This window comes from Xiphophorus maculatus, chromosome 10, assembly GCF_002775205.1.
Source record: "Xiphophorus maculatus strain JP 163 A chromosome 10, X_maculatus-5.0-male, whole genome shotgun sequence".
Classification (NCBI taxonomy): domain Eukaryota; kingdom Metazoa; phylum Chordata; class Actinopteri; order Cyprinodontiformes; family Poeciliidae; genus Xiphophorus; species Xiphophorus maculatus.
In genome coordinates, this window is record NC_036452.1 from 18,241,089 (window position 1) to 18,268,249 (window position 27,161).

At 39.1% G+C, this 27,161-nt stretch overlaps 1 protein-coding gene across 3 annotated transcripts in view; it reads left to right on the forward strand.

Moving 5' to 3' along the window:
• Window positions 1-27,161, forward strand: part of ca10 (carbonic anhydrase 10) — a 366,634-nt gene that overhangs the window by 333,056 nt on the left and 6,417 nt on the right. For all 3 annotated transcript variants that reach the window (XM_023341541.1, XM_023341542.1, XM_005806710.3), the window contains 2 exons: window positions 12,176-12,271; window positions 22,580-22,652. In XM_023341541.1, the coding sequence (XP_023197309.1) occupies window positions 12,176-12,271; window positions 22,580-22,652 (169 nt within the window). The remainder of the gene's footprint in view (window positions 1-12,175; window positions 12,272-22,579; window positions 22,653-27,161) is intronic.

The window sequence follows — 27,161 nt, forward strand, 5'->3', positions numbered from 1 at the left end:
TTGCTTCTGTGAACTTAACTGGAAAGACCTTTGGCAATCAGTAGAGCGAGGATTGTGAGCAATGCCTTCCCAGCCAACATCAGTGTCTCACTTCACGCTTGCGCTTCGGGGAAAATGGGAAAAAAAATTCTCCTAAACACACTCTGACTCCCTGTGGGAAGACTTCCTAGAGGAGTAGAAACTGTTACATCTACAAACGGTAGGTCAACATCGTTTTAAGCGGGATGTCCCTCAAGTTCATAGCTAAAACCTTCAGTGATATTGGGCATATTATGTTCTGACGTTCGAAATGCAACTAATTTTATTCAGTACGAAACTGCCTCTTTGTCGCGTCATGTACATTTTTAACATTCTCAAAATAGGAACCTGTTACTGTTCTCCGTTTGAGCTCATTCTGGTTGTTGAAGTTGTTTTTTTTTTGCACACCTACAGGCTACAGGGACCCATATGACATTCTTAATGAGCTTTCACATCATGGCAGCAATTTGCATCAGTGCTTCGGGCAGAAATAAAGTTGTCTTGGTGATGACAGTTAAGCATTTAACGGCGCACACACAGCTCCCTCACGGCACACACCTGAACCCCGCACTGCTGTGAGCTCTGGCTTGCTCTTTTTTTTTTTTTTTTGACGAGTGAAACAATTAGCTTTCTTGGCTTTTGATTGTTCAACAAACTCATGCGTCACTCACGCCGCTGCTTTCCGTCAGCATCATTATACGAATAGGCAATTTGTGTGGCAACAAAATAATTGCAGCCTTGACAGGCAAATTTATTATAATTAATGATAATAATTTATCCTCCCTCAGAGAGAGAGAGAGAGAGATTCTAATCCTAACAAAACATGTTTATGTGTCCTTGGGAGGATGGAGAGCTCTGGATCCCAAGTCTAAAAGGATGCATCACCTTCCCTTCACTCCCTTCATGTTTTATTTCGCCCCTGCCTTCACTTGCTGACTTACCCTTTGAGGGTGAACTTTGTGTTTGAGAACTAGTTCAGAGCCAGAGAATAAAGGCTTCGCATGAGACGTGCAGCTGAAATGTGATGTTGTACAGTGTCCTCCAGGCAGGCGGGAGTAAGAGGTGGGGGGGAAAGGTTACGTTGACAGCAGATTTCCATTTCCAAATGGATATGTGTTACAAATGTGCCTTCAAAATATTTACTCCATTCTATTTTACTACAATGGCATTAGAGCCTGGATTTGAAGACGAGCACAAAGATGCGGCTGCCGGGTTTTTTTGCCCTGGGCCTCGTCTCTCAGAACTTGCCGAGAACTTTCCTTCTTTTTTTTGGTTTTTTTTTTAACAAACTACAAAAGGAAAGCAACACTTTAACCCTGAACAGAACAGAAGCTGTTTATTCATCTGTTGTAAAGGATTTTGCCTGTCTGTAAGGCCTCTCTGCAGGACTAAAGTGATAGTGCGATGGCAAAGAGACTTTTAAACCTAAAAGACTTGGAGCTCATTGCCAAAGATGAACCAGTGTAAACATGCAAAAGCCTGGTGGTCAAATGAAAGAACAGCTTGATTGCTGCAATACACTTAAAATATTGTTCTGTTTTTTGGTATGAATTATTCCCAAAACACCATCCTGTAACAAAATAGATGATATAACTAGCTAACTATATATGTAGTATCAATAGGTTTCTTTATAGGTTTCCTTTTTAGAGCTGCTTGTATTACATACCATCAGAGACGCATTTGGTTTAATTAAAACGAAGATTATTTAAAAGCTAAGTCTGCCTGGGGTATGAATAATTGTGTGCCTAACTGTTGCTTAAATTATGAAACGGCAAAAATGCTGAAACACTGAGTTTCTTTAACTCAAGGCAAAAAAAAAAAACATTTTTAGAGACGCCTTTGATTAATAACAATTGGAAAATCATAAACTGTAATCAGTCTTTCAACCTGTTATTGTTTTCCCTTACTTTGGTACTGCAGTGTTAGGTTTTTGCTAGCTTGTTTTTTTTATTTTTATTTTATTTCTAGTCATGTAAATATGACTAGAGACAAATAAAATGCCTTGCCTGGTACAATCAGTTAGCTTTTTGTCATGACCTGTGAGGATTGTCATCTGAACTAAACCTTAAGCCATTGGAACTACAATACCCAGCCCAGAGAAAAACAAACATTAACTTCAGCTAAAAGCTGTAAGGTTTGACGATCCTTCGAATGTGATATAGTCTAAATCGATGTCATATTCACTTTTGTCACAAATTCCCCTCAATGTCTTAGTTCCCTTTGATGCATATAACAGTCTCTAATTTCTTTTTTTTTTTTAGCTTATTTGCTAAAGTTTAACTGGGAGTCTAGAAGTTTCTTTTGAGGGTTAGGATTAGACGATTAGAAGGCATCAGAACTCTAGGTCAGTAGAAAGCTCGAGAAAAGACGCAACACTAGAAAGCTGCACTTTGAGCTAAAATGAAAAGGAGAACATCTTCTCTGAAATAACTTCTTCTGAGGTAACAGCGAATAGAAAATTTCCCTGTCTTCTGTAACCTCTGTGCCCTTGTAGATGAATCCCCAGCCGGCCTTGGATACTTCACGCTCCAATAAGATGCTTCCTGCTCCCCTAGCTCCTCGTTTCTCTCTATTTGTAGACAGAAAGGTGGCTAGGCATGTCCTTGAAACATGAACAAAGAGAGTGATATTTAAAATTGTTAAAGCTGAATATCCTTCTGAAATGGTAACCTATGGGAGTAGTAGTGAAGAACTGGTTTGTCGGGGTGTGTGTGTGTGTTTGTTTGGTTCTGCTCCCCTGGAGCAGCTTCACAGTCTAATCTGAAAATGAAACACCTTGCTCATCCTGCTAAAATATTCCAAATATTTCTCCACAAGGCTAACTTATGTTTTTGCACTGAGACAACGCTCTGCGGCCTTTATTATCCTCTGATATAAGAAACGGGAGGAAACGGGTTAGAAGACGGCAAGAAAAGGTTGAAGCTACCGCCTGAAAATTGGGAAGGAAGTCTCTGAATAATTTAAAACATGCATTTCGTTTTATAAGAAAACTGTAATGTAAAGAAAGTTCATTTGATTTGAACATTTAACCTTGGTCTTCCTGTATGCAGTATTAAAATCCCAGTTCCCTTCTGGGGATCTTTTAACTCATTTAATTGTTTTACCACAGGTATTCTTTTTTATAAATTTATTCATTTCTGGAGTGTGTTCATTTCAGTCTGTTTTGGAGTCTTCAACCGGGTGATCTATGAAGGAATTCATCCGTTAAAATTTTCTGTCAACGCTGTGTTAAAGTAAAGCCACACTCCTGCTGTCTAAGGATAATGTTTGTCAGAGTTGATTTCAAGAAAACCGTTTGGATTTTGTCCACCAAACGGGTCCTAGTTAAAGTTGTTGCTGCTGAAAATCCAAAACGATCATCTTGCAGAACCTGCTAAAAACTGGATCTCACACTAACTTTTGTTTAGCACTTGACTGGTTCGTAAGAAAAATGTGATGTTGTGTTTGGATATGGAAATTATCAACAATTAAAGTTGTTTAATGGATTCCAGTTATTAATAAGCTACTGAATTTTACATGGCCAACAACTGTCACCTGCTCTTGTCTTCATGCTTCTTGATTCAATTTAATCACATTTATTTTTGCAGTACCACTTTACATAAATTTTTAATGCTAATTCCTTTTATGAAAAGACTATACTAAAATTAACACGATAGCCAAATTAATTCAGTGCAGCACAAATGAGACATGCAGGCCCAAATTCAGTAACATAGATTACAAATCAGTCATTTACAAAACAGAAAGTTAAAAGTTTTGTAAGGAAGCCGTATCACGACATTGAGTTTACCTCCTGATGTCTTCTGCACATGGAGACAGCAGGAAGGAATGACTTCCTCTTAACACGAAGAAACCCTACAGCAGAACTAAGGTCAGTGTGGTGCATTTCCTTGACACAATGTATTACAAGAAAGTAAGTAATTTGTATGTAGTCTTTGTTACAGTCAAACAACCAGTGTTCCACCCCTGATCCACCTGAGGAGGAAGGTACACAGCCAATACCACCATGGTAGAAAGAGTGTGACATACAAATGTACAGATAGCAAATATGTCGGAAATCTGATTTGTGAAGTACGATGAGAATGTGATGCAGGTAACGTCCCCTACGCCACCACAGCACAACCCCACAAATCATTTTAATGTTGATAAAGTATTTTAGACACCCAGAAGCTCTGCTCATTTTGAGGTCAAAATGCTATGTGCGTTTTGAGCGTCATAACGTCTGGTTTGCATTCAAAGTCTTTGTGCCAAACGGGCGCATTTGGAGCTTCCAGCATGGCGGAACTTGGACTATTTGGAGCGTTTTGAGTGTTTGATGCTCCACATAGACTTTGAATGTAATCCAGAGGCGCCTGACGCTCAAGAAGCGTTTGGTGTGAACCCACCAAAAGTGCACACGTGTCGAACTTGAAGCGTCAGAGGTGTTTGATGTGAACCCAGCATTACGTTTTAACAAAACAATTCAAAGGAAAAACCACAAAAACACCTAAAAGTCAGAAGTTTGATGATGTATCAAACTTAAATAAAACAGTATCTGTGTCAGTATTGGTATCGGCGATATGGGCCCTGTGTTTACTTGGTGTTAAATTGATACTACCCCTACTGTGTTGTCCTGGGTTGATGTGGCCACTTTAAAGTGCACCCTTCCTTTTACCCAATGACAGACGGAGACCATCTCCTTTCCCACAATAACTCATGGATAAAACCGACATGTAGGAAATTGTTAGATGCGTGAGTGTACGAATTGAAGTCTACGCCGCTTAAATATCAAATATATCCAACTAAGTATCCACACAGAATGAAAGACTCCATATGCTGCTAAAGAAACAATCCAGCTATATTTAATTCAAATCCTGTCAAGTGTCTCAGAAGGATTCGCCACAGGCAGCTGCTGCAAAGATTTAAAATCCCCATCAATCACAGATACATCTCTTGTGTGTCCTCTTTCTAGCAGAGCCGTTGCACATGGAAAATCGCATTGAGCTAATATTGCTGCGGCAGATTATCATCACAGAGATGTTGCCGTGGAAGCTAGTTCTGTTTTATTTTCTCTTCCTCTAATTATCATTAATCACTATTATGGAGTAAATTTCGCCCACGTCTGGTCTGTGGCGTATTAATTTCTGAGAAACTTGGATTAATATCAGATCAGAACATCAGTGTGCGGCTAATTTTTATTTTTATTTATTTATTAATTTTTTTTCAGAAATGCATATTAATGGAAAACAAAATATTCAAATGAGAAGATTATCAGTAAATGTGATCTACATTCTAATGGATTGAAGAGGATGATTTCTGGCCCGAGCACCACTGAAAAGCAGCTGAGTTGTAACGGCAAAAATGCATAATGTGACTGTGATCAGACTGTGTGGCAACAGGAGAGATCCTTTTAGCTTTATGGGCCCATGCTCCAGTTAATCCGAGGGGGGGAGGGCAGATAGATGGAAGCTGGGATGGAGAGCGTCATTTCCAGCCCGGCGTTTACACGCAGCACTGAACACCTTCCCTCTGCTATCGACTTGCTGTCTTCATATTTCCGTATCCCTGGAGGCCAGGCCAGCCATCATGCCATAAAGAGGCTGTCATGACCCTCAGAAACAATACCCTCCTCCACCCCCCAAATCTCCCACACACTTCGGAGATTGCTGCCCAGCAAGCCCTTCACATCTAATTCAGCTTTATCGTAAACCCCATCCAGTTTACCAACACTCTGCAGGTTACTGCAACAAAAGCCCCTGACTCTTTATAAGGACAGTATCCCATGATGTTGTTGGCCATAATATTTACCTGAATGACCTTTATACTTATATACAGCAATGCAGGATATATGGGAGTTCTGAGGACTATATCTTACCCTGTTGTTGATTAAATTCTATCAGTTTATGACCGGAAATAATTGCGGTAAGAAAAGTTCAGAAGTTGGCGAAACAAAACGGCAGGAAAATAGAGAGACACCTCCACTGTTCAGACCTCTGTGGTTCAATTACATCTCAAGAACAACTTGGAAGTCGAGCCAGATGATCTGAAAGAAGAATTAAGCCAGCATTAAAGAAGAGGTAGTATTAGCTTAAAACACATTACTTCACTTTTCTCAGATGGTTCTGAACCATCAAATCCATTCAAACGAATTCAAACCATTCAAATCCTCAAACATGTGACCAGAGAAACTCATGTTGGTCTCATTAGGATATCATCCACAACAACGTAAAAGACTCATGAGACTGGCAGCTGGGCTAACCAGATGCTAGCTGTTTGTTTAGCTTCTGCGGAAGCTTCTAGTTGGGAGTGTTTTGCTCCTTGGCATTGTCTGGCTCAAAACTCAGACTAAAGTTACTCCCAAACTATTTCTACCTCTTGGTTTTATCCTGGTTAAATAGCAGGAAAGATGGAGGCTAAGGGTTTTGTTCAAAAGCAGGCCCGATGGGATTCCTGGACTTTCCTCACTTACTCTGCCTGACCTGAGTGGAAGGAATTCACACTGCAGGAATCTATTCTCTCCCGGTCCAGAGACTGTGCTGTCTGTCTCCAGTTCACCAATTTGTCTCTGTATTTGAAGGAACATATGCTGCCTTTCATTTACCTTGAAAGTCGGAACTTGGAGCCAGGAATGACTTCACACACTCTTACAAAAGCCGCTGTACTCTCCACATGCAAACACCACTTTTAATTTGTTCAGCTTAGTTTCATAACAGATGTCATGTCATGTTTGACAGTGTCATGTCAGTCTAATGAACACCCCTTCAAATAAAGTGTTACAGATTCATCTTTGCTATATGTAACATTGCTCTAAGACACACACTTTCAACTTTGTCTTATAAAATAAACAATTTCCGCAGACCGAATTTCTACGGAGCACATCATTAGTCACTCTGCAACTTAGACTGCAAATTCTACACCTGGTAGCATATTTGAAAAATAAAAAGTTGTGGGAATAAACTATACTGAGACCAAATTGCAGTCTGAAACTAAGCTTTGCGAATCAACCTTCGGGCAGTTTTTGACTGAGTTCCCCATTCTGTTTCACTTCTGTTACCTGAGGGTTAACATGTTCAAAATGTCTTCATGTCAATTGTGTGGTATGATGAAAGCCTGCTTCTGTATAAAGGTTTGTTCATTCTACCACGTTCATGAATTAGAAAAAGAAATCACATGAGAACAGGGTACAAAAATAAAAAAAGTATTTATTTTAAGACTTTTTGCACATCATTACAAGGGTGCCATTAAATGTGTGTGGTATTGCACAAGTTAAAAGTCATGTAATTTATTTTTTTGCTCCAGCAGCAAGACTAGCTAAACCACGGTCGTTGCAGTAAACCCCATTTGAGCATAGTTCAACGTGGATCTCGTCTCTGTGTTTATATATCAAACATCTTCCAGTTCACACCTTCAAAAACAGCGCGTCGTTTTACTTTTTTTTTTCTTTTACCAACTTCTACTCAATAAAATTTAAATAAACCCTTTAAATCCGAGCCAAATCTGTCATTTTTGTCACATCCTGTTCTGAAGAATTGTTTAGCATGTATTCAGCGGACGTCAGAATGCAGCGTTCTTGCTGAATCCGAAGTGCCTGTACCTGTTAAATAGGCTGGGGCGTCACTAAAATCAGCAGTCGCCGAGAGTCTGGTGCAGCCGAGGAAACACTGTGATAAATGATGTAGTGCTGCAGGAGCACGGGTCTGGCCAGCCCTCTGCAGCTCTCCTCCTCTGCCTTTTCTTTAACTATTTCTGTATCTAATTACAACCTCTGTTTTTTTCCTTTTCTGCTTCGTCTCCCTCTTTTCTTTCCCCTCCATTTGGCAGATGTTCTCACTTTATTATGGCCCACGCTGGCCTTTTTATTGCCCAGCAGCAAACTTTGGCGCAATTAGTAACCGAGGGAGTGCACACGGATCCTTTAGGCTGCTTCTGACGTCCTCATCTAAAAAAAATAAATAAATAAAAGTAAAAAAAATAAAACCGCAAATCAAATCAGACCCTAATCACGTCCGTGTTCGCCTTGATTGCGTTTATAGACGTTCTGTCGTTCTGCACTCCCCCGGTTGAGCTTTTTATAATTACTCTCCTCTTGCATTTGTTTATTTATAGCCGCCTGTACAATATGTGCCAAGCTCTTTGCCAATAAGGGAGGATGAGACGATTATGGAGGTGAAGAGTAAAAAGCTGGAAGCCTTTTAGGAGAGATCTGAAAATTATTACCATCCTTTTTATGTTTTGAAACGATCATTTGTTAGACTATCATGCCACTGCAGGCTAAGGGGCAATGAAGAAGAAGCTCTCGGGTTAAACATCGGGTTTTGCAAATTTGGGCCAAGAGGCATAAGAAAACTCTTTTCTTTTCAACTCTGGTAGCTTTTCAGAGATTTAATATCACCTTTTGACAAAAGCTTATATATATATATATATATATATATATATATATATATATATATATATATATATATATATATATATATATAAGGCTGTTGGTGTATAAAAAGTTTGGAAAATCTATTGCATGTTGCCCGTTTAGTTGAAGTGTAGAAGACAAATGACACCAAGCGATCTTCCTCGTGACAGATGGGGCATCCAGGATGAAGAGGGTGGAGTTGGTCCTTGTGGTTCTGATTCAAGTGTTAATGGGTTGCAGGAAACAGACTGGTGCTAGTGCTGCAGATAAGACAATGGACCATTAGCTATGATAAGAATCTGCACCGATCTTGATAAGGGATTACCAGCACTGGACGATGTCTTGTACAATAAAAAACCAAGATCAACTCCAGACTTTTCTCAATCTGCTAATACTCTAGCCGAAGCAACCACTGGCTGTGTGTGCATTTCAAAAACGTAGAATAGAAATAAATGGAATTGAAAAGAGCTGTTGTGCAATGAACTGTACAGAGTCAGTATTAAAAAAAAACAGATTTTGTTGTTATGGATAAAGACAACTTGAACAAAGAAGTGAACAATTTAAATGTTTTACAGTAGTTGTCTTTGTGCCAACGCCCCCCAAAAAACAACGTTGAAGGTCCAGAACAAGTATTGAGCAAATCCATTGTGTTACATTTTGCTTACCTCTTCCAATCAAAGGAAAATGTTACATAAGGTGCTGTTTTCTGGATCCCTACATCCATATTCAAGTCTTTCTAAGAGAATGCGGTGATCCGATGCATCGAATGCAGCACTGAGATGTCATTAGTGACTTTTACCAGCGCTTCTTCAATGCCACAAAGGGCTCTGCAACCTGACTGGAACTCTTCAAGCGGGTTATTACGGTGTAAATGCTGACATAATAGAACAGGCAAAACATTTTCCAAGAATTCGAGGTAAGAAAGGAAGACTAGATATGGTCTGTGATTTATAAAAGCATCTTCAGAGATGATTAAGTTGGTCTTATTTCATCCTCTGTTCAAGTTGTCTTTATTCAGTTTTTTTTTACAGTTCATTGCACAGTAGCTCTTTTATATTTATTTCTATTCTATGTTTTTGAACCACACACACAGCCAGCGGTTGAGGGCTTAAAATATTCTTAGATCCCAATAGGCAGTGGTCTTTTTGTCGGTCTTCATATCTCCTCTCTCAATTTTTTATCGATTCCCTCTCTTCCTCTCCTCTATTGATTATCGATTATTCTTCTCTATTGGTTCTGTCTAGCTCTTGGAGAAATGTTTGTAGAGTGCCCGGCCAACGATGACGCTCTCCATCGCCGTTTTGATGTCCCCTATTGATGATTCAGCTTTAACATTTCTTTTTTCTTTGCTGCTCTACTTACTCAAATGTGGAAGAAAAAACTTAATCTAGAAAGATTTGTTATCCTGCCTCTCAAACAAAGCCCTTTAATTTAAATGTCGTGTTTTCCTAAAGGCTGTTGTTACAGCAGCATGCTGGGTTGCGCTCAGCTTTCTCCCAGACGATGGTCTGAACCAAAGATGAGTCTCACTTGACCCGGTTTAGTCAATATTCTCTGTATTCCAGAGATCACAGGTTTTGCATTGACGTGGGATTTGGTCCAGATTGGAGTCTGAACTTTGAGAGTTGCTGATCTGAAGCTTTTCACCACCAAAGCGAGCCACAAATTCGCTGGTAACAGCCACACGCAAGAGCCAAGGGGATCCAGTAGTTTTCCAATCAGCAGTTAAAAGAGGAATCGGGTTTCCTAGTATGTTTGCAGCAGAGAGCGAGCAGGCACGTACAAGAAATTACATTTGGGTTCACTTTTGCACCTTTTTCAATGCTCATTCACCAAGGCATGTAAAATATTCCCTCTTGTTTTTTTTTCCGTGAAAGGTCTTTTTCTATCTATTTTTAATGTAGGGTAATTTTCTGTTCAAAATAAGCAAAAGGAACTTGTGTATTTAGCATTTGTTGTTCTGTTTTATGGGGTGGAGGTTTTTTGCCTGTTGTACTAAAGTAGCCATAAACAGACTGGGGTACATAGTAAAACATGACCTATTGATCTGCAATGTAAAGTAATTCATTATGTAGTTTTTGTTGTTTATATTTCAAAAAATGACCAAATATAATCTTATGCTCCCTTTCCAAAACGTTTCACTGCCCCAAAAAACAGTCGAATTTGGTTTTCTTTTTGTTGGCACATCTTCTTACCAAGCAGTAAAAACAGGAAGAAATGGCGCCATTTTTTCCACTTAATTACGTTGAACATAACAATGTTTACCCCATGTTATTATTTTTTTTAAATGGGACAGTTGACATAAAAATTCACACCAGCTGTCTGGAGTAACTCGTGTGTAAATTTCCTCTTTAACATTGTGCTTTTATGTTGACGTGCCCAACATGTCTCCCTCTACCAATCTGCATTGACATCCAAAACGTTCAGCTTTTGCCTCATCTGTCCAGACTATGTTCTTTTTCTTCAGCATTAGCTCTTATTTTCATGAGGAAACAAAAAAACATTGGCTTTGCCAGGTGTTTCAAAAGCTTAGTACTCTTTTGTTCTTGGACAAATATTTTATGATTCGTTTGACTTTTCTGTCACACATGCTTCCCATCTTTGCTTTGAAGCTGAATTACATTCTTTCCGCTGCTTGCAGTTGTAGACATTCACAGTGACACGCTTTGCAACAACGAGATTCTGTTTTTTAGAAAAGGTCTATTTGTTTTGACCAATTATGTCACTCGTACCATACTGATTTTCAAGAAGCAACCGGAATGCTTTCTAATTACTACTACTACTATTGTATCTGTTTCCATGCCTTTTTGCACATCCTTCTATTTAATACTCATTAACTTACATTTTAGGATTTTACTCATAACCTTTTTTTCTGGACTCATTTTTTGCTGCTATTGCACCAAAATTTTCCCTTTGTGAGACAAAGAATATTTTACACATATTCTTGCTCTGATTTCTTTGTTCGAAAAATATCTTACTGCATAAGTTTGACCCCCAAAAAAGGTACAACATCCAGGTTCAGTAAGCAGCCTCAAGGTCGGCGAGTTATGTCAATGGAGGGACCCTCAATTCATTTATATTTCTGCCCCCTCGTTTTGCAAATAAAAGTTTGACAAGCGCATAAAAGTCCTGTCTGAAACACACATTAATGATCAACCGTGCGTATTCCAGATGGATTCATTTTGACTGGCTCAGAGCTGCTCATTAATGCCCTCTTTGTTAGGACAGACTTTAAAAGCACAGATTTCATTCTCAGAGCCTTTCCACATTTACGAGGTGGAAATTGAGCCGCAGCGCCCACGCCCCACGTCTACATCATTAAAAAAGCTGGAATATTGAACAGCTGGGAGACGGCAAAGCATCTGCTTCAGAGAAACATTAACCGTGTCCTGCAATTGAGCTCTCCCGCTCCCGCCGCCGACTCAGTGAGCCGGCCTCGGAGCAGGCGTCGCCGGCGCTCTCCCCCGTTTCTGTCCCTCGTTTTCGGTGCCATTCACGTTCGAAACGAGGGATCACAATGTTCCGAACATCAGCGCCTTCCATTTACAATCTGAGAAATCCCAGGAGGATTTGATCCCTCCTTGATTTTTTCCTCCTTTGCTCATCATCTTGAGAAGTGTACAGGGGAGCGTCTGATAGAGTGTCGAATGTTCGGTTCCAGGGTTTCCATTTGCTCTGTACAGTTCACATATAATCTTTCGGTTCGCTATCTAAAAGTTTCAAGCCGATGACTTTTTCTTGAGTAACTCTGTCAATGTCCTCTGTATTTTCCAGGTTCAACTGATTCACTACAATCATGAGCTGTATACGAATTACACGGAAGCGGCAAAAAGCCCCAACGGACTGGTCATAGTGTCCATATTCATGAAGGTAAGTCAGATAAGGTAAAGATAAGCCTTTGATGATGTCCACCTACCGAGGATTTATTCATTGAAAGGGAAATGTACTTTGTGTGGACTCGGCTAACCTCAGAAGATGCTCCCAAGACATTTTGTACCGAGTTACTTCTTAGAAATTTAGCAGAATTGATTCGGACATAAGTTTTCTACATTTAAGGGATTTTGAGGAAGCAGTAGCTGCACAAGAAACCCTGACCTGGTTTTATCTGCTGTTTAATCATGACAAGACGGCTGCGGTTTAAAATACGCTGGTGGAATATGCAGTCCAAACGAGAAAAAAAAAAAGAGAGAAATGCCTTAAAGAACAAGTCTTTATAAGATAGACATATTTTCTCATGGACAAACATTCTTACTTTGCGTGTGGACATCTTGAGATCATTCTGAGCTTTACTACTGTCAATAAAATATAGTGCTTTGCCAAATAATAAAAGAAATCAGCAGTTAATCCGTTTACTGTAGCCAGAATGACAGCTCAGAATCATGTCAACACTATATACGAGAACACGCCCATTAAGTATATACGTGATATTCCGTTTGCTATAAACCAAATTGCTGAGAAGTAGAGAAATATTTTGTTTACCCAATGCAAAAAGAAGTTTTAATATTTGTCGGGAATTTAATGCTCTACAGACAAGCTGGATGGAGTTTAACTCGTTCTAATTCCAGACTCTTGAGCACAACTGAATATAAGCCACACTCACTGACTTTGAAAAGAAAAAACAATTGTATGTACAGCTCTGGGAAAAATTAGGAGACCACTTAAGATCATCAGTTTCTCTGACTTTACTTTTTATAGGTATATGTTTGTGTAAAATGAACATTGTTCTTTTATTCTATGACCTACTGACAACGTGTCTCTGAAATTCCAAGCAAAAATGTAGTATTTATTTGCAGAAAATGAGAAATAGTCAAAATAATGACTAACATGCAGTGCTTTGAGACCTCTAAGAAAACAAGTTTATATTCATTTAGAAACAACAATACTGATGTTTTAACTCAGAAAGAGTTCAAAAATCAATATTTGGTGGAATAACCATGAGGTTTTCAATGGTTCCGTGCAGTGGGCTCTTCATTGTTTCCAGAACTGTATATGGGCCACAGGTCTCCACATTTAACATGACATTTTTTTTTTTTTCACTTTGGAGAAATTATTTAAGGTACGTATTTGTATGTTTTCGCTACATATTTTATTAAAACACTGTCTGTATCATTGTTGCTTGAAAAAAAAGAGGGAAAAGTCATCGATTGCTATCTCCATCCTCCTAAAACCACTGACGGCGTCTTCTTCGGTGTCGGATTCAACAGACTCGCTCACACTTCCTCAGTCTGTCTTTTGTTGTCGCTCTCAATGTCACTTTCGTCTTGATTCGCTCTTGGGTAGATGTGCCGTCCTCTTCATCACGAGCCCAGCCTGTCAAATCCTGTTGCTAAAACGCCATACATTAGCCACATTGCAGAGCTCAAGGTGTGTGGAAAAAGAAGCAGCTTGCAATTCAGAAATTACAGCATATGCCAGTCTGCATTTCTACAAGCAGGAATGACACACACAGTTTCAGGCAGAACTTGCTACAACTTGTGACGCTAAAAAAGTCTGACTGCGTTAACAAATAGAGGCACAAACAATGTTTATAGATTGAGCCGTAAATAGCGACTTTGACCACAGTTCCGTGCGGGACGCTGAGCCAAATGATCTACAATATTAAAACAAACAGAAAGGCCAGAAGCAGTATTTCTATACCTGTCTCTGCTTTCAGTGGTAGAAAGAAAAATACTTATTTTAAGTACGCAGTTCAGTACTGCAAGAGATTTAGAGGTAGGAAAACGGTCACACATGAATGTCAGTTTAGCTTCAACCTGAACTTTAATGAACTTTCAAGAGATTGGTGAATTGTCCACTGTGTTACTTGACGAATGTTCATTGACTGAGAAAGGCTTTATAATCTAGTGATTTAATCTGAAATCTGTCCAGTAATCAAGTGAATAACCTTTACCAAATTCCAGAAATTTCTGAATGACGTTTAAAAGATATTATAGTGGTTGAAATAGAATAGAATAGAATTACTTTATTCATCCCAGCAGGGAAATTATTTAATTTCCTTTATATATATATATATAAACTATAAGCAGCCATGAAGTACAGAATTCATGTAAATCATTCCAATCAAGATTCTTTGTTTCTCGCGAGGAGAGCAGACAGAGATGTGCTTTCAGTTACAAATCTCCAAACTGCTCTGAAACACATCTGCCTGCTTCCTCTTTTTATTTTCAGTGTCCCTATCACACTGAGCGCTGCAACTTTAAGGGGTGGGGTCAACAATTCATCACATGGTTGCAGCGCTGATAACATTCACTATCTAGACACATGTTATCTACACTCTAGATCCCTTTTGCTCCAAGCACGGCGTCGAAAAGGACACATTGTATAGCTTCAAAGCAACGGCTTTGTAGCACAAAGAAGCACAGGACAGAGTTTATTGTCAGGCTTGTAAAACTCTGCTGGGAGCAACTAGCACCTCTGTCTTGTAGGAAGTCCTGCAGGGCAACAGCTGCTGAGAGTAGCTGTCACCTCTATTTCCCAGGAGGGATTAGGAAGGAATCAGAAGTAATTAACACACAGAAACATTACTTATACCAAGAGTAAAAGAGAATAAGCATATAAGTAAACATTATCTAAATGTAACTACAAGGCTACATGATACAACGAATATTTGATAATACTAATAATACAATTTACCCAACACCAAGCGATGGCATTCTAAAGCTGGGTGTCTCTCAATAAAAAACTAGTTAAAACACTTTTCTCATGGTTAGCAATTGTGAGTGGACGAACACAGTAAACATAATTTATTTGCAACGTTTCCACAAACTCAGTTTAACGCATCATGATATGAAAAACCCCAACACATCACATTTACTGCAGCCCGTCTCCCTCCTAACTCCTCGAGTGTCTGGACTCATCTGAATCAAGGACTCACGATTCACCAACAATTAGCGCTCTAATTACCCCGCCGAGCGAAACGGCATGCTCTCTGGATCTGTGTCGGTGCTGAGCAGCGCTATTAGGCTGATGGCAGCGCTTTGTTGTTTTTGAGAAGTCTCCATCTCGAGTGAAAGGCCGGGAGTTCAAAGAGGCAGCCGATGTCCTTTTGCCACTCTGCACACTGAAGCTGAAAGTTCAGCTCCCGACGGCTAATGAGCTCCCCAATGTCAATGGGCCCATCACCGAGTCCTGAGAGGACGGAGGAAATGGTGACCTCGGTCGGCCCTCCTTGACTCGGCTCCTTCATCACGAGAGCGAGGGGGTGCTGCAGGTATGATGGCCTTGGGAAATAATGCTGGACGAGTTGTTGCACCGCTCGGTTGCTGGGAAAGAACATGAACATTTATTGGTTGCACTATTGAAACTGGGGGCGGGGGAAACCTTTTCTAAATTAAATAATTTAAATGAAAGCATACTTTTCTTACAAGATATAATTCTAGAAAGACTATTGACTTGAAACTCACACCAGATGTCTGCAACATCCCAGTTAGTAAATTAAAGAATGAGATTATAACACATAAATTCATAACCGAAGCTAAGCGGAACCTGTGACATTAAGAAACTGATATTTATCTACACATATAGGGAGCACGATTTTCGTCCCAACACCGACAGATTGCAGCTGGTTTCTCAACTTCCCATGGCTTTTTCTTTTTCTTTTCTTCACGTGTTCAGAAATAACTGAACACGTGAAGTCATTACATTTGTCATTACATTTGTTTTTCATGTGTTGCTTAGGTTGTTGCCAACATCTGGTGTGGATTTTATGCCAACAGCCCCAATCGTAATGCATTTCCTAGAAAATATAAAAAAGACATTAATGTGTTTAGTGCTTGTTTTCCATTTTATGTTCATACAATATACAATAAAGGTGCTATGCAAACGCAGAGGGGTCATACAACCAGGGTCATTCATCAGGATTTTATGATTTCTTACTTAATTTACACCCAAGTTCTGGAATCCTCACAGCATTCTGGAGCAATAAAGTACAAAGTCAAAATAATCTTTAATTGACCAAGGTAATAGGAAGTGCAAAGTTCAACAAAACACCTACACTCTGCGGGCCATCGTGGCTGTCTTACTTTGTTTTGTTTGGTTTTTTCATATGTATAAAAAAATGACCAAGTAAAAACACAAGTTAAATGTGAGCTATAGTTTTTTTTGTTTGTTTGTTTTTTTGTTGTTGTTGTTTTTTTATTAAAAACTACAATCTCACATTTGTGGATTGATGCATTGCATTGTTGGAAAACAAAGTAGTGCAGCATCTGCTCCAATCAGAGAGTTCCAGCAGCTGGACTAAAGGTGTGCAGGGCCATCAGTCAGAAAGAACAAAATAGCTGTAGCATAAATGTGCTGCTGCTTCTATCCCTCATTAAAACCGGAGTGCTGCTGCCTTCTATATGTTTAGAATATCTGCTGACATTTAAATGAGCCCATGTGGAAGCACGGCTCTGCATAAACATGATGCAGGAAAGCATTAGGGGCTCTCGCTCAACAAAGGACCAAAAATCTAGCAATGCAAATTGAATGTTTGAATTTAAATGTCTGTCCCCAGAGTTCAGTAGTGCTTGTTCTTTTAAGAAAAAACATCAGCGTTAAATAATCTAGATGAGCCACCGGTGTACCACTGTAAATACCCATTCCACATCTAATAGGAAAATAGTTTATGTTTCCTACAGACGGGAAGCGATGCTAAGCTTTCTCTGAGATGTTTTAGAGTAAGAATATGTGTGGCACGAAAGACTCTGGGCGTTTTTATGTAAAGTTTAAAATGTTCGCCTTTTGAGTCCGTAGGGTCTCTCTGAAAATTCAGCTCATCTTCCACATTGGCGTTTCCAAAATGCCCCGAGGCGTTATTGTTGTTCTGAGCGGCTGTGTTACTCTCTGCGTCGGCCCTGTAATGCACCGGTGACCCGTCCTGGGGCAGACCCCACCTCTTGACTGCGGACCACCTGAGACAGCCACCGGCCTCCTCGTGACCCAGGAAACAGAATTAAACTTGCATTGAAGACGGATGGATATCATAACCCAGGAAAGTCCCAGCACACCTTTCCCCCCTCTGAGCTCGGGATTAGTTTCCAATCAGAACTTCTCAAGCATAGTAGTACATTAAATGGTTTTGTTCTTCACTACAACAACAACACATTCGGAAAATTGACTGAGTCGATTCTCGCCTCTGGCACGCCTCTTCTCCTAGGCAGCACTAATTGCCGATCTGTTTAAAATATTCATATCCAGACGAAATTAACAGTAACGGATGAAATCAGACCCACATAATGCCAAACGCATCGTGGTTTATTATAGCAGCGCGCACGCACCAGATCTTTCCATGCAGCAAAACCAATCCTTCCAAAAGGATTGAATAAAACGCAGTGTTGTCCCACACAAAAAAAAGAAAAGTTATGTCATATGCTGCGCCTCCCCACCTGACACCCACTGCTAAAAATCTGATACTCTTTTCTTTCTTTTTTTTTTTCGCCCCAAAGTGTTGCTTCACTCCCACTGTCTTAAAGCATGTGTCACCCACTTACTTCCTTCACACAGTAGTTAGGTGGCAATTAGACAAATCTTTCACAGAATGGAGGATCGTTTTTCTCACTTTCCCAATGAATCATTCCTTTTTCTTTTCTTGGCATTTTCGATTTCATCCCTGTGACTCAGAGTGCCAGGAAGGACGCCTATTCTCTTCAGTTTAGAGCCACCATTTAGGCTGACTGAGGATTGCCTCACAATGCGAGGCAGGAAACCAGAACAGTCCTTTTGCTGAAGCATTCACGCTGCTGAGAGGCTTTTGTATTTTGTTGTGTAAACAACTACAAACATCAATTGTTTCTTTTTTTCTTTTTTTTTTATGATTTTATGAAACAGACCAATATAAATTAGTGTGATCGTGACGCGGAAGGAAAATGATTCTTGGTTTTCAAATTGAGGCGTGCATTTGTTTTAAGTCCCCATCACTGAGATAAAGATTAGGGTTCCACTGACGCTAGGACAGTGAAGCTGGTCAGAGTTGAAGGGAAATGCATGCAGCTAAATAAAAATCAACATCAGAAGAGGAATATGGAAATATGCTGCAAAATACCTGAGACTATAGTAGAAGTTCGCATTCCAGCAGGACAGGGCTGTAAAGAATGGATTAGATTAAAACATATCCATATGTTAGGGTGGCCAGTCGAAAGGTATCTTAGTAAATTGAAAACCTGTGGCAAGACTTCAGTTAATGTTCTCTCTATCCAATCTCACCCATCTTGAGCTATTTCACTAAAGAAGAATGGGCAATTCTGTATCCTGTTTTCCATCCATTTCAGAATTACGTTGAATTACGTAGACATGGAAGGTGGTTTTATCACAGGGTTCTGCAGTCTGTGTCATTTTTACTCTCCATCCTGCTAAATAAGTTGCTTAGAATCACAAAGGTTATATGACCGCTTGAAAAAAAAAGGATGCGTGTCATTTTTTTTCAAGAATCGTTATTTCTGTTTTTGTTTGTGATTGCTTTTAAAGTAGCAAAAATGTTTTGCAAAAGGAGGCTGAATACATTGTCTTCAATGGGATGTGGGATGTTGACATTTGTAGAAAAATATATATCTACAAAAAATTAGGTAGATAAAAGCTCATATTTGCCAACCTAATGACAAGAAAAATAAATGCAAATCTTTACATCTATTTGCTAAAACTTGCATTTAAAAAAAATATCTACAGTTGATTATCATTTGGAAAATTAATTAACCGATGTCAAGATTTTCCGTTTTGATCTGAAAACAAAGTATTAGTTTATGGGGTAGGAGTTAATAATCTTTTTTTTTTTTTTACTTATTTCTTCTCCTTTCCAAACATGTTGAGATTATTGTGGGGGAAAAAATATGCGTCTTTTATTCCTTGTTTATGTGTGTTATTTGTACTCCCTTCAAATTCAAAATAAATAAATAATACATTTGTTGCCAAAGTTTTCAAGAGCCATTGTGGAACGTCCAAGGTGCCACTTGCAGCTCCAGAGCCTCGGGTTGCAAACCCCTGCCTCTATCACACAACATCCCGCTCAACAGATGACAAATGTAATTTGACAACATGAAAAAAATCTCCAAGACATATGACGGCGCTGTGAACAATCTGTCCAAGTGTTTTTGTTTCCATTACGAACCATGCAAACCGTCCTAATCCATCACAGATCGTCTTGAGCCAGAGTGACGTTCGGTCGTATGTTTTACAGTCTGCACTAATACTCAGACCTACAGTGGAGACATTTCCTGCTGCGGAATGAAAGGATACCCTCGGGTAGCTCCTAGGAAAAAAAATAAAAAACGAGGGAGACAGGGGTGGGAGGGAGAGCAGGAAAATCCACAGAGCAGCATGAGGGGCTGTTAAACCATAATGCCCGCCTGAAGATGGGAAAGGGCAGCGACTGAGTAATTTTAGTGCGAGGAAAAGAGGTGGATGACAGGCACATCTCTTTTTAATCACTCTGCCGAAAGACACCTCGGCCGTTAGAGCTGCTAAGTCCGCAGAGCTGATGGAGGGGGGTGGAGGGCGAAGGAAGAAAGGAGGAAGCACATAGCCTGGAGGAGGGCAGGAAGCACAATCCCATGATGGTCATATGCATGCACCTCCAAGTAAATGAGGGCCATCCAGTACGCAGGACTACTCACTAAATAGGATTTAATGTTCCCTGGCCTTGTACAGGGATTTTGGTTATTTCCACACCCTGTGCATTATGTCAACCTAACAGATTTAATTTGAAATGTTTAACTTGAGAAACCGTCTAAGCTGGATAGCTGTCCATTGAAAAAGCAGCAGTCTGTGTTCAACACTCTGATTTCAGATATAGGCTGTGTGGGCAGATGTGGAGGGCAGCATTTTAAAAATGAAGCATTCTTTATCTGTTAGAAAGGTATTGAGCAAGTTTTCTATTGCTTATATGTTTGTACGCTCAGTGCAGAGTTGGAGCTTCACCCACAACCCGTCGACACAAAGGCAATTGTTGATACTGTTATTAATCTTATGGAAGTTCTGTTGAGAGGATTTTAAACAGATTTGTTATTACTGAAAGTCGATAACTCGCTTACCATTGTTACTTTTGAAAAAATGTAGATTTGTTGTTCTTGGATGGTAAAGCTAAAGTTAATTTAAAGCAAGGACATTTTAAAACTTCCTCCTTCATAAAACAACTGTCAAGAGTAGCATTTTCATTTGCAGTCTTTCTAAACCTTGGATTTTTACTTACAGTTAAGCCCTAGAATATTCATAATCCTTGAAGAGTTAAATTCAAAATAAGATTAAGTCAACCAAGAAGTTCATTTTTGACAAAGAATGAGACGAGCATTTCTCAAAACATAATAAAATGCTGTAAAATATTTATTTTTTTTCCCAATTATATTTTCGTAAAAGTGACATGTCAAAATGATGCACACTCTTCTCAATAATTAAGGGAAAAACTTTCTTGGCACTGCAGGAATGAAACTGTTCCCTTTGTTAAGAATTTGTTTTGGGTTCAACCATGATTTGCTTATGACTTATTGGGATATTATAATTTAATATAAGTAACTATTTGAGTTGTAATTGTTGTTTCGTAGGCTTATTTAGTGTTTCATAGTTTGTATCTGGTTCAAAACCGACTATTTGTGGGGCTTTAATGGAATGGACTATATATCCCATGATGCTTTAAAAGTAGAAATTAGGAGAAGAAAAACATGGAGGGGTTTTCCAGAGAGAGTTTTCGGATCTGTCACACATCGTATTAAGTAAGATTTGTTCACCCTTTTCTTTCACTAAGGTCGGTCTGAATAATCCGTCCGACTCCTTTTCATCTTTGAATTAGTCGAATATACAACACCCTTCATTGCTGACCTCCCATTTGCATGCTTCTTTTGGTATTTTGACAATTTGCCTTTGTTGTTCAGATCAATGTGTTGAGGTTGTTTAGCCACCTTGACGTCACCATAATCTTTAGCTCCGTCCACGCGCCACATATTCTTTCATACACATAAACTTTAATGCTGCTTCCAGTGAGAAGAAACATTTTAGGAAAATTACAAGAGGGCAAACATAAATCCGCCAGAGGTATAAATAATTATGAGCATATCTATTTAATCAACCCAGTCAAATAGTTTTCAGCATCAAAATGTTCATAAACAGCATTGATAAATCACATCAAAACCATCATTTTTGATTTTATTCTCACTTTTGGGGTTAATAACTATCAATGATTCTTGACCTTTTATCAGTTCCAGCATCCTTTAGGTGAAATATGTTCCCATGCCTATGTGCTTATGTTTTATGCGATGATATAGTAAACCATTTTTAAAATGGGGGGGAAAGTAACTTCAACCTGATTTACTAATAAGATGTTATTTTCTTAATGTTTAGTTGAAATAACTTATATTTTACCTGTGTGTTGCAATATGGAGCCAGCTCTAGTGCCAGGATTACTGACGATGTAAATAAGAACTTGTGTTAAGCAATATAGAATTGGAATCAATTTGGTGTGACTAATACAAAACAAAGATGTTGACTATCACTGTGTGTTCAAGCATATTGGAGGCTCACTGGTACATTTATACATTTCAGTGACTGTTGGTGTAATATAAAATCAAAGAGCATTGTTTGGCTGCTTTATACACTGTTTTCTTACCAGATTCCTGTTGTTTCAAGTGCTTTAAATGCAGGATTAAAGCGTCTTTGGTTGTCTTTCCCAAAAGTTGCGGGCAAACGTCCTTTGTAGGTAGAGGACGGGTGTTTTGTTGTTTCAAAAGGAAACACTAAATCAAGCCGAGTCACATTCAACAACCCTCTTTTACTTTCATCTCTGATCAAATTAAACTCGTTTTGATCTATAATAGAATTATGCCAGGATGGATGAAGAAAAAGACACGTTGCATTTCCTATTCACAAAGATGCATTGTGTTCTTGGCCCAAAGCAGTGTGTGTCTATAAGATCTTTTATTTTCTGCTTTCTCGAAACCAGTGGGAGCGTTTGTTTTTCCTCCAAAAAGACAGAACAGCAGTAGAAAATTGTGTAAGGGCGTCTGACTGAGAAAAATACATGAGTGGGCTTCAGCATTTCATGGCTATTAAAGATAAGATTTGAAAAAAGAACATTGGCTCTATACTTAAGAGCGCTGTCCTGAGTAGATTAAGTACTGAGTGAATTCGGGTTAATTTTAGATGTGCTCAATTCAATATTTGACCAACGTTGACCTCACCCTTTTCTTCCCATGTTCTCCCCGCTTCTCTTTCATCCAGATCGCTGAGACGTCAAACTCTTTCCTGAATCGCATGCTGAACAGAGACACCATCACAAGAATAACATATAAAAGTAAGTGCCTGTGCAGTCGTCTACATGACAGAGCATCTCCACCGATTAGATTCTAACTTTAAATGTTTCGCTGAGTTGTACAGTAGCTGCTGGGTCATTTTGAAGGCAACTGGTTTTTGATTTTCAGCAGGCGTGAACAAAAAGCACCTTGTTCCTTTTAGTCTGCAGCACTTCACTGAAATGAAAAAATGTTGCTAACTATGCGAACAAGATAATTAACCCCCACCCAAAACAATGTGGCAAGAGTGTTTTGCGTGGAGTTTACATGTTCCCATTATCTTCCCTCCACATTACTAAAATATGCATATTAAGTTAATTAGTCTCTCTAAATTGCCGCTATATTTTCATGCACGGTTGTTTGTCCTGCATGCTCACCAAGCAGGACATGGTGGCATGGTGGGCACTTATAGTTATGAAACATAAATAACTGTTTTTTGCAAAAACATTTGTCAGAAAGTAGCATGATCTAAAATGTTTGTTTATATAAACTAAGGACACCACATTAAGTCTACATTTTCAATTAAATATTCTTCCAAACAAAAAAAAAGCTGTCCTGGAAAAATTCAAGAATTCAGACATTTTGGCTCTTAAATTAAAAGCAGATTTTTCTAAATAAAGGCTGGAGAATTCACTGTTGTTCATTGATACTTCCTAGTATTTTGTCATCTACCTTGGTTCACCTTGCCAAATTACTGCAGTGTTCTTTTCAATGCTTTAAAACATACAATATATAGTGTTTATTTAGATTATTTTTAATTCCCACATTGAAAATTAATATCTAATCCATACCATCTAATTCCCTGTGGCATGAAAAAGTGGTTTCTAAGAAACAATGAGACTTAACATCGTCCAAAACTTGACACCACACCCCTTTTTATTTAGTTTCAGTTGTCTCGACTACAGAATGTGCAAGACTGACTAAAGAAAGCTGGCAATACTTTCAGAAAATTATTTTTTTTTATCTGTTTTCTGTCAATCTTAAAGTGACAGCATCACGGTGGCATGTTAAACATAAACAAGACAACACACAAATAAAGTATCTGTACATATTGTGCTGTTTACATACAGTTTTCGGATCCATATCCATATCCATAATATCCATATTAGGCTTCAGAGTGTCTGTGTAGAACCACAACAAATTTTCAGGCATGTTCAGTATAGAGACGGCTCTGCTCCAGGGCAGATCTGTGCTTTAATAACCCAAAGGAGATCTCCACAATGTCCAGTCTCTGAATGTACACTTTTCCGATCCCTCATGAAACACCCAGCTATCAGAAAACCCCTCCACAGAGAGCGCCTGCACTCCTTCAAACGTCCTTTAAATGGAGATACAGGTTTGACATTTTGAGCTCCATAGAATGTTTTGGAAGAAATAAATTCATCGATGGAATAGCCACTTAGCCTCTGCAATACTTGACGTAAATGAATGTTAAAGATAAGATAAGATAAGATTTATTTGTCATTGTCATCAACAGATTACAACGAGATTGAGATTTGCTTGACTCGAGTTAAAAGCTATGAATTAAAAATATTACTCTGAATGAACTTACCCCCTTACATCTTCAACTGCTAAACATCATTTCTGCGTTGGTATGAATGACTATTATATACACTTTAAATTTCCCATATACTTTTCAAGTCCACACTGAACTGAACTTTTCTACATTTTTTAAAGAGCACAAGTAGGAAAAGAAAACAACTATGCATTTATAAACTAACGTCATTATGTAGAAAACATGTTTAACTTTTTCATTGATACTTGTTGCATTTCTGTCAGAGGAATCTTAAGACAGTTATGTCTTTTTTTCTTTTCGACGACAGAAACAATATATTACCAAAAGCACTTGCTTGAGTGACACTTTATTCTCAATCCAAAATTTTTTATTAGGTGTAGTCCAACTCTTTGCTGCTGTAGCAACTTTAAATCTTGTGGGAAGGCTTTCTAGGAGTGTTAATATTTTTGCTTCTATGGATTTTTAACCACTAGCTGATTTCTGATGTCAGACACTGATGTTGAACCTTAAACTCTTGGCTCCAATCTCTTCCAGATTTGTTCAGTTAGGTAAACTCTATGTGCAGTAAACTTGTACAACTATGTTTTATAGACAATACCAGTCCTAAAGTCTTCAAACAAATTTGGGGGCCTTAAATTGTGTTAAATTTCTGGTGTGCAGAATAATTAAGAGTTCCTTATACTGGAACCAAGGCACAAATCCCACCTCCTAACAAACAGCCTCCTAAACAACAAAACTCTCTGCACATTCTGCGCCTCTGTTGACCTCACTGTGACTTTACTCGACCTCCACTTCAAGGCGGAGTTGCCGTTTGATACTTTGATACAGAATGACATTTTAAAGCTGGCCTTGTCAGACACATGGTCTCATATTACAGTTTGACCCATTATGTCGCAAATGTTTGCAGAAACAGTCTTAATGTCGAGATGCTTGATTTCTATACCTCTGCTGCCTGGAAATCGAGCTTATTGCCAGGCCTGTCAAAATAACACTTTGTTGCTGGACGATAAATTGTCCCAGAGGTTATTGTGATAAACGATAATATTGTTCTTTTGAGACCATTTTCCAGTAATATAAGGGTAAACGGCATAATAATGCAAGAACACAGTCTCACAGCTCAATCAGCATTAGATTCTAACAAAACATTTAATGCAGGAACTGAAGGACGTTTTAAATATCCAAAATAACAGAAACGGTAAACAGAATGAATTATAAAGTCGTTAAGGGCTAGCTAAGACCAAAGCACCAGCCTGAAAACTTTTGTCATCTAGATTTTGGTAGAAAGAGAGAGTTAAAGAAGAAAAAGGATAAATCATGCAATATTGAATTTGTTTAATTAATCACCTGATAAACTGATTTATTGCTTATCATGACAGTTCTACTTATTGCATGTCATGACAGTCAAGAGGCTTCGTTGCTGGACTGGAAATACTTCCTGTCCACACCATCACCATCCACAGCGAATTACGTCAGCATTTATTTCCCCTGCGGGATAAATAAAGTATTTTGAACCGAACCGATTATCATGTGCGATGCTCCACAGATATGGCGTGTAAATAACCTGGTGTCAGTTAGTCTCAGTTGCTCTTACTGTAAGAGATCAGTATGTTCAGGCACTCGCTTTGAGAGTCGCCAAGTTTGAGAAAAATGTAACTTTCGCTCCTGGTGTGATTAGACAGTCAATGCATTGCTGTTCGGGATCTTTTGGAGAACCATTATTTTGTTGGAAGATTTAGACATTGAGATACCTGCCGGGGGAGAAAAAAAAAAACCCAAAAAACCTCCTGATAGCTGGAAGGGGGCTTTTGGCTGCGGCAGAAGTCGACGGCTGTTCTCCAGAGATCTCTCACTCCATCCCACTGCAGAGATTGCCCGAGGCCAACTTAAAAGAAAAGACAAATAATTGGATTAATGGGTTGGAGGTGAGTGGCAGATTACATGTGCTGACCCCTGGTGGTTTGGAGGAGTCCCAGAGGGATTTGGGTGCAGCTGGAGGGTGTTGTGCTGTGAGAGGGAATTCTTTCTGTCCAAACGACGGGAGCTGCAGAGGATTCTGACAGCTGTCCAAAAACTCAGTCTGATACAGCGCCTCACACACGCTGACTCACCCCCCGCACACACACACACCACCACCCACTCATGCTTCTGAGTCCTGCAGCCAACGTTTCTCCCATCCCAAAGCATCGTAATGCACATATGTGCACTCGTGAAAACAAAATGATGCATTCACACCATGCATGATTAAGAGATCAGAATTAAGATGTATTGCACAAAAAAATTGCCTGCCTGGATTTCACAAAATATGTTGTTCACTAAATATTATTACCTTCCAAGAATAATGGCCCAAGTCATTTTTGCCAAAAGTGATTTTTGCAAAAACAATAATCTCTTGGCCAAAAAAGACCTAGACCATTATTTTAGGAAGGTGACAAATTGTTTTTGACTAAACTGCTGCAGTAATGTTGAGAATTATATTAGAACTATATAGTAAGACTTAAAGATTATGTGAAATGTTACAAAAACTAATAGTAAACCACAAACCAATGCTTTTTTTTGCTAAATTTGAAAGCATCAGTAAATTCAATTTTGGAAGTAGTACTTATTGTGTTGGGGTTTAACACAGAAATATTCTTAAGACACGCTCAGACATAAAGGTCATTTGGGAGACAGTCAGCCAGAGGTTGCGTGTGGCCTGATGGGTTTAGATTTGGTTGAGCCGACCTGCCGAAATCAACTCTCGCTGTCGTAGCTGCGTGATGATAAACATTTTGTTGTCAGCCTCATGTCGTCCGTCTTTTCTGGTCACAACGCCGTTGGCAAACGTTTCTCCATGCAAAACTATCGTTTGATTGGTCTCAATTTCATGGGTGTGTGTACTTATGCGGAAAACCACACTACTCAACCTCCATGAGCCGCTGGGCTGAATATCTGTGCAAGGTAGGACAAATCGTCGGGAAGCACAGATAGTTAGAACAGCAGCTTTTTCAATCAGAGA